Genomic DNA, 8,990 nt, shown 5'->3' on the forward strand with positions numbered 1-8,990 from the left:
AAAACAAAAAAAACAAATTAAAAGGGTATCAACAGATTCATTTGTAGTAATTTACTTTAATATGTACCAAGTAACTTTAGAGTTTAGACTGTATTCTCATATATAATCATAGGAGGCCACCACAACAACATTTTCAAAGAGGTGATAAAGTGGAAGGCAAGTGCAGTTGTGTTCTCTCTTGTGCAAATACTGGTTTTGAGGTTATGGATTCCTACTAACGAGTACTACTATTATATAAATTTATAGCTTATAAACATTCATTACCTAGACACCAGCCGAAGCAAAGGTGTTCAAACTTCAAATAATCAATACAAGAAAGCAATACAGAATTTGTTTCATAACAGATTCTAAGCAATAATAGATTCAGCTATGTTGCCTACCATAAATTTAACCGGTTTACATAGTCTTATTGCGCACCACCACATAAAAGTCAACACATAATATTATAAATAGATACAAAACCAAATTCACATTTATTGCATACATCACTCTTTCTAAATAATCAGGTCCTACTTACGGAAGATGATACAAGCCTTCTTTACTGAATTATAAAGAAAGTAATAGCATGTATACATACATTCTTCAACAGAGTCTAGCCACCTTCTGCGCCAGTAAGGATTGACGTACAAAAGGGCAACAAATCCCAATAAAAACACAACCAATGTTGAAATAGAACTTCCATAGAAACACACGATATCAATTTCATACCATTTCTCAGTGCCTTGTTCTTCGAGAGATGGATGTGTTGTTACATGTGGTTCAGTGGCACATTTCTTCTCCAGTGGTGGTCCACAAAGAAGCGGATTGCCTTGGTAGCACGCCTCTGTAAAGGTACCAAACTGCTGTTTCATGTCTGGGAGTCTACCCGACAGATTGTTGTGAGAAACATTAAAAACTCCTAGAAAAGTCAGCTCAATCAGTTCTGATGGAACTTTGCCAGTCAAACCATTTGAAGAAAGGTCTAAGCTCTCCAGTTTAGCAAGATCTGAGAAGTTCACTGGAATGGGTCCAGTCAGCTGATTGTGAGACAGGTTCAAAGCAAGAATCTGGGTCAAAAACCCCAGTTCTTCAGGGATTTTACCTGTCAGTTTGTTGCACGATAAATCCAATCCTGCCATGTAATCAAGAATATTGCCTTTGTAGGGACGAGACATGCTTTTTGTTGTAAACTGAACTTCGTCTCGTGTTTCAATCACTTCGGGATAGAAGTTGGTAGAAAGCCCCCTCTGAGGATCACTTCCATCCACGTAAGTGAAATCCGTGAAAGACTGACTCATCATTCTTTCAATGAAAGCAAGGTAACGTGGGCCTGTAATATTTTGAAGGCAGCTAGGTATTGAACCAGAAAGAGAGTTACTGGATAAATCTATCAAACTCACATTACTTAATTGGCATAATTGCTTCGGAATAGAACCGCTAAAGTTGTTATTTCTCAAAACAAGAATTCTTAAATCGGATAGTTCGCCAAGAAATTCGGGAATCCCGCCCGACAACTTGTTGTTGCCTATGTCCAAAATCAAAACCTTAGTCAAATTACCAAAGGAAAGAGGAACTGATCCAGTAAATCTGTTGGAACCCAAATAAAGATGCTCCATATTTTGCAAATTTAAGCAGGATGGGATGGGCCCGGAGAAAGAATTCTGTGAGATATCCAGAAACGAGAATGGAGCTGTTCCACAAGGAAACCGACCTTTCAAACTATTATTTCTCACCACAAGTTCAGACAGGTATTTCATATTGCTTAACCAGCTAGGAATGACACCTGTAAATAAGTTATTGCTAATATCAAGAGCTCTCAAACCTTCAAGATTTTCCTCCCAGTTCTTAATTCCGATTTTCCCTGTGAAACGGTTGCCATCTAAGTAAACCCATTGGTGGTTACCCCAGCTTAGGTTTCCTGAGAGTACCTCCCCATGCAAGTTGTTCCTTGATAGTTTCAATATATCCAGGTAAGAGAGGTTTGTAAACAATTCCTTTGGTACTTCTCCTGATAACTCATTATCGGATAAATCTAGTACTTGTAATCTGCTCAAATCACCATATGACGGAGGAATAGCACCACTTAATGAGTTTCTGGACAAATTCAAACGATTTATGTTTGGAAAGAACTTTGGGATATTGTTTAGAATAGTACCTTTCATGTGATTTCCAGACAAATCCAACCACTTCATATTAGCATTCCTATACAGTGGAAAACTGTCAAAGGAGTTGTTCCTTAGATTAAGAACTTGCAAATTCGTATTGTTTTCAATCAACCAATTTGGAAACTGCCCTTCCAAGGAGTTGTGGGACATGTCTAATTCTAGTAACTTGTGTTGGTGAAGTAGAAACCCCGGAACAAGATGTCCTTTATGAAAATTCATATTGCAATTAGATAGAGCAAGAACTTTCAACTGAAACTTTGGAATCCAATCTATAGCCTCTTCTGTTTCCACCTCAAACCTGTCATTGTCGCTTCTAAATCGAACTACCTCAAGCTTTGTAAGATTGCAGAAATAGCTGAATGAGAATGAACCTTCAAATATGTTATGACTAAAATCAATGTACTCGAGAGATGTGAGATTAGCAATGAGTGAGGGCATAAGTATCCCTGAGAATTGGTTTGAAGAAATATCCAACAACTTAAGAGATGTTAGACTGTCAAAACACAGAGGCAGACTTCCATGGAGCATGTTGTTACTAAGATCCAACTCCTGGAGATTCTTTGACTCACAGAATCCTGCCAAAAAAAAAAAAAAAAAAGTTGTTCGCTCATTTAGGCATCTGAAAGAGTAACTATCGGGGAAAGGCCAATTTAACCATACCGTAACAGCATTTCATTTATGCATTTGTCCTAAAAAATCCTAGACTTCTAATCGTGCATGCTTTAGATAACTTACCATCATCAGATAATGAGCCATTAAGACTATTTTCAGCGAATGAGAGAACTCTTAGGGAAGATAATCCCTGTATTGTTGATGGGATGCTCCCAACAAAACTGTTTTCACTCAAATCCAAGATCTCAAGATGACGGAAAGATGCAAAAGCTAGATGAAAACAAGAGAAGAGAAGGTTACTAATTAATAAAAACCCTGAAAAAGGATTTGATATAAGTGATGATTATTGATGAATGAAGCTGGTTAAGCTGTGGGGAAAAACCGCTACCTTCCATTGGAAGTGTTCCACTGAAACCATTACGTCTCAAGAGGAGGACTTCCAAATCACGCAAATCATTAAACTCTGAATTACATAGAAGGACGTGTTAAACAATTAGCAAGAAAGAGAAATTAATAAATAATAATGAAGATGAAATATAGTATTTTAGTTTTTTAACGATGACTCCTTTTGAGGTAAACATGCCTTGGACAGGAAAGGAAGTTCCCAGTGAAGTTGAATAGGATAGATCAAGAATCTTGAGGGATGGGAGGGCAGTTAAGCATGATATGATGCTCTTGTTGAAACTGTTACCAGAAAGATTTATACTCTCCAGCCTTTTCATTCTTGATAAGCTCTTACAGTCTGCAAAAGGGAAGGCAATTCTTAAAGAAACCATCCATGGTCTTATCAAGCATGTAACTATAAATCTTCATTTACCTTGGATATTGGGTGTGCCAAGGTACCAGGTATTACTTAAATCCAACTTCTTTAAGTTAATCAGATGAGCTAATTCTGTCATATGAAAGAAAAACATATATCACACATCATGCTTGCTATTTTCATATGTACATTTTGAAGCTAGTTTGGTGCATTATATGTTCGCTGGTATTTTTACATGATTGTAACTAGGTACCCTTATTTAACGTGCAATACCAGTTCACCACAATAGGCATTATATTTTGATAAATGTTTTTCAAGGGATGCTTATATAAGTAATTAAAAGATTATAGGTGTTTCGGTTGCGTTAATCTAATTAACAATTAGATATATGTTCACAAACACTGTATAGATATGCGTTCTCATGTATCACCGTAAATTGGAAACAATGGAAAAGCTCTTTCTGGAGAACATATATGAAGTATAAAAATACATCCACTTTTACTTCTGTTATGCATTAGTCAAAAGAATTAAGACTCCATTACATTTTTCTTTTGTCCAATAAAAGAAACAGGCCATATTTCAAATTTCAAAACCTGGAAGAGTCATTCTGTTAGGGTCGACTTGTAATGTCGCAAAAGGTAAATTTGTGTATGAATCCAATGTGATTATATATTAGCATGATGGGTTTAAGATGACAAATTGATTACCTTGAATCTCAAAGGTAATATTAAAGTAACAAAAGCTTAGAGACAACACCTCCAAGTTCTCTAAAGCTGCAAATTTTGCAATTCATGTAAAAAAGGTGTAATTAGTACCTTTAAAATATGCATTTCTGCATGATAAAAAAAGGGAATGAAAGAAAAGACAAGAACATGCCACTGATAGGGTAGTTTCCATTCAAGCCTGTGTGGCTTAGATCCAAGATTTTGAGTGAAGTGAGTGTACTCAATGATGGAAGAATGTCGTTATCAATATCATAATTCAAACTGAGGTCTAGTATCTCCAACTTTTTCAAACTCGACAACCTTTCAAGTCCTGCAAAAGAAAAAAAAAAAGTTTTTTATCAAAGGCATCCTAGTCTTTTGATATTTTAGGGACTACTTTCCGGGCACAGATAGTAGTTATATACAGATAAGATTCGGCATGAATTGCAGCTTCTGAAGTAAAGACTTGTGTTTGGTCTATTTTTACTTAGAGCAACCGTAATTTTATTAAAATAGCTAAAGGCCAGAAAAAGAGGGAAGAAAATTACATCCCATATATTAATTGGATGTTGAGTCTATGAATTTGAAAAAAAGATGATGTTGGAACCGGATGAAAAAAAATAACTAAAGCAATTAATCACATTGTACTATACCTGTCTTCATAATCTCTAATTTATCAAGAAAATCATATGATAGATTGAGACTTGTCAACTCTCTAAAATGAAGAAACAAGGAAACATTCAATGGCCACAACTGGATCCCAAGCTCCATGTTTTCATCTACCATTCCTCTCAAATTGTACAAAGAAAGCTCTATGACATGCCCGGTGGTTGTGTTGCAGTTGACCCTCTCCCAATCACAACAATCGCTGCCACCATCCCCAGGGGTACTACTGCCATAATCAACCCAAGTAGGGAGAAAATCGTCAATTTCAGAATCATATGACTTCATATGGGAGGCCTTAATTTCGAGTAGCGCCTTTCTCTCCTCTACTATACAATCTCCTTGTGTTTGCCCGACCATTAGAATATTTATCATCATCAACATCAAGGACCGATATACCCATGATTTACTCTGACTCACAACCCAACACTCCATTTTAGTAGCTAATGATGACTTTATAGAGACACAAACTTCCGGTTTAGTTTGGTTTGGTTTTATTTGCTTGGTATATGAACAGATATGTAATGAGGCATGGAAAACAATTTATATTTGATAAAGTGAATATGTTTGAATATTAATTGCATAATTCTCCGCCATTCATCAAGTCAATGGTCGATCTCCACACATAACTCTATTCCATCTATTCCATTGTCAACCATTCCTTCAACTTGTCCCTTTTGGAGTATCAAGTATGATACAGTTACACTCCCCAAAACTTATGATTCACACATTTGTTGACTTTTCAACGAACTTACAAGTCTCCATTCACATAGCATATTTTTCAATTACTTATATAAACAAAAATATTTATTAGCTAAACATTAATATTATCACAATCATTTCTTTTACATAATTTTCATTCAATATTTCTAAAGTATATAAATAATCCTAAGAAGAATTTGACAAAGAGAATGACTAGTGTAATTAATAGATATTTTTATTTAAGCATTGAATTCATGTACTCCCTTCTGCATTTCAAGCTTATATTGTTACTCAAAAAGACCACTTAAAACTTGAGCTCTTACACAGGTACCCAACAATATTTATAAGCTAATGGCTGGTTAATAGGTAAGCTGATTTACACCATGAATCTCATAGGTAATAATTTTTGAAGAACAAACAAAAGCATAAAGGGTCCGATATTAAGAGAGTTTTGTATCAATCGACACATTTATAATAATTTACTTCGATATATTAGAAGTTATATTAGAAGGCCACAGCATCCTATTTATGAATAAAAAACGGAAGTACTGATTATCATTCATTTAGAACTATATTATATTTTGATTCTCAAGTTTAACATATTTTTTCAGTTTTGGTCCAAAAAAGTTGTCTTACAAATTTAGTCCTTAATTTGACGTTTTTATAACGATTTTGGCCATCATCTCATATATACCTTTATCTACTCTTTTTATGATATTTTACTATTATGTAAATTATTGTATACCATATTATATTAAGTTGGCCCCACCTCCCCCATTCATATCCCCTCATTTTCTAAAGCAGATTCCTGAACCCTGATGTAAAAAGTTATGTGGATCTTTACAGATGACGCACAAACACATATATGCCCACACATAAAAAGAAAATAAAATCCACCTACCATACCTTTGTAGACTCGCACAGCTCCTTGCGGTTCTCATGGATCGATCATATCAATTCCTGGTAAACAGCGAATTGAGAGCCATTGCTAGAGAGCACGATAACCCGACAATGAAACCGGCGTCAGCGAATTTGAAATTGCAACAACCCTAACCCGATGAGTATGCTTAACCTTTCACCTCCTTTCCTTTCCTCCTCGTCTTCCCTAACCACATAACCATTTTCACCACAATTCACCGACGACGGCGAGGGTACAGAGTCTCGGACCTCGATTTAGAGGGGTGGTAGAGGGTGAAGGCAGCGGCGAGATGGTGTGTGTGTGTGGGTGGGTGGGGGGGTGTTCATAGTGGATTCTATAAGCGTGACACCGTCGAGTCGACGGAAGAGGAAGCGGAGAACAAACGGAGGGGTGGGAAGGGTTTTAACTGGAAAGGGAAATCGAGGAGTGCGGTAAAAAACAAAGGGAAATGCATTTTCTAGGGTTTACCCGAGTCCCTTAACTAGATGATTCTTTTAGTTCATATCAACCCATACTATAATAGTCGGTTAGTGACATTTTAGATTAAAAAAACTCATAGAGTATCCTTATAAAGCCAAAAAGAAATAAGTTTGGGGATCAATTCATACAAAAAAAAAATCTGGTTTTCTTCTAAAATCAATTCACACTTAATTCGTATTGATCCCCGAACTTTTTTTTTTTTTTTAATTTATAGGGTATACTGTGAGTTTTTTTTTTTTTTTATCTAAAAGGTCACTGAACGGGCTATTACAAGTTGACAAGGACTAAAAGACCAGGTCATATCCTAGTTTAGGGATCTATAAAGCCCGACAAAAGCTTTAGAGACTGAACGGGTAAACCTTATAAACTTCGTAGGGCATTTGTGTTATTTTCCCAAAACAAAATAGAATAAAGACTAAACTACAAAAATGATCCCTGTATTAGTACGACTTTACAAATTTAGTCCTATTTTTCAAATTTGTCAAAATTGGTCCTTATTTTAGGTTTCGATTACACATTTCGTCCATATCTTTGTTACTTTTTTATTGAATCCGCTAACCACCCTCTTTTGTGCCCCTCATATGAGGGGTATTTGAGTCATTTTACTACTTTCCAAACCAATGATCATCTTCTTTTATCACCGCCATCCTTCACCCATCTTGAGTAATTTCTGGCAATCTTCTTCTCCCACAACCTTCATAATCCTTCACTTTTTCCAACAACCACCCTATCATTAAATTTTGGCAACCCTCTCCCACTTCTAGTTTTTTTCCTTGAACAAACCCAATTTAAAGCTAATATAACGAAAGGAAACATCATCCTAAATGTTCATTTCCTTCCTTTTGTATGTTAATTGTGAAGATCATTCTTCCATTGATTTTTAAGGTAACAAGTTACACATTTTAAGGAAGTTTCTCAATGTAACAAGTTACTAGGTTATATGCTCAAAATTGTTGTTATAACAAGTTATTCGACCTAAACCATGCAAGTGAGTGACTCTTGGGGCCATTAATCCAAGCATATGTAAACTATATTGCACGTTGTAAATTTATGAAACACAATTGCATGCCATCTTTCTTTATGACGAGGGTTAAAGACATGTATTTGCATGTCATTTGTCCCCTTTTATGACACGTAATGTGTGTCATTAAAGACATATTTTATAGTAGTGTATAACAAACTAAATGTGAATAAATTCAAAGTTGAAGGAGTTATTTGTAAAAGAAATATTCAAAAAATATATTTGGTGTTAATGAATATTTTAACAACATATTTGGTTTATGAGAAATTAAATATCCTCCTACATTTTATTCCTACTTATCTTCTTATCCTATAAAATGTTGACATGTGGCATATTTAATGACATATATAATGAAATTGATAATATTTTAATCCACTTATCACCATTTAATATAGGTAGAAGAATATTAGGAATAAAATGTAGGAGGATATTTAATTTCTCTTGGTTTATACCATTTATCAATATCATATTTGATGTAAAAAATTATGTTGCATTGATGCAAATTTACACCAAGAAAAAGTGCAAATATAGGATTTACAATTCAATTGAAAATTCCTCAAATCAAGTTATTTTTTTACACTTTTTCAAAATAAAATAAAAATAAATGTAATTGATAAATGCTCCAGAAAGAAATTTAAAATATCTAAACATATAAACCTCTAATTTAATAAAGACAAAATTATGTGATGTAGTCTTGTGGTTTGTAACGTCATGATTTTCACAACTAAAATTTTCATTTTTAAATTAAGTAAAATCATTGTTTCTAAGAAAAACCAAGTCATGAAACCATAAGTATTAAAATACAATCATCCCAAAAATCAAAGTATCATAACAATACGAAATCATGAAAGATGTCGATGAGAGTGTACAATCTAGCATTCGTCTTCTCACAATCATATTAAGTACCTAAAACACATTTAAATCCACAAACAACAAGTATGAAGCTTAGTAAGTTACCCTAAATATCACATACAACACAACATAA

At 34.6% G+C, this 8,990-nt stretch overlaps 1 protein-coding gene across 1 annotated transcript; it reads right to left on the reverse strand.

The window, feature by feature from the left end:
• Positions 1–424: 424 nt before the first annotated feature.
• On the reverse strand, positions 425–5,563 carry LOC145029795 (receptor-like protein 1). The gene is made up of 8 exons (XM_078978255.1): positions 4,874–5,563; positions 4,393–4,551; positions 4,224–4,289; positions 3,574–3,648; positions 3,340–3,498; positions 3,145–3,219; positions 2,880–3,026; positions 425–2,719 (listed from the first exon to the last, which is right to left on the reverse strand). Exons 1-8 carry the CDS (start codon positions 5,316–5,318, stop codon positions 510–512), a joined length of 3,336 nt encoding a protein of 1,111 aa, XP_078834381.1. The 5' UTR covers positions 5,319–5,563; the 3' UTR covers positions 425–509.
• Positions 5,564–8,990: the final 3,427 nt, after the last annotated feature.

Source organism: Lactuca saligna, chromosome 1 (assembly GCF_052625555.1).
Source record: "Lactuca saligna cultivar CGN05327 chromosome 1, ASM5262555v1, whole genome shotgun sequence".
In the NCBI taxonomy this organism is placed as follows: Eukaryota; Viridiplantae; Streptophyta; class Magnoliopsida; order Asterales; family Asteraceae; genus Lactuca; species Lactuca saligna.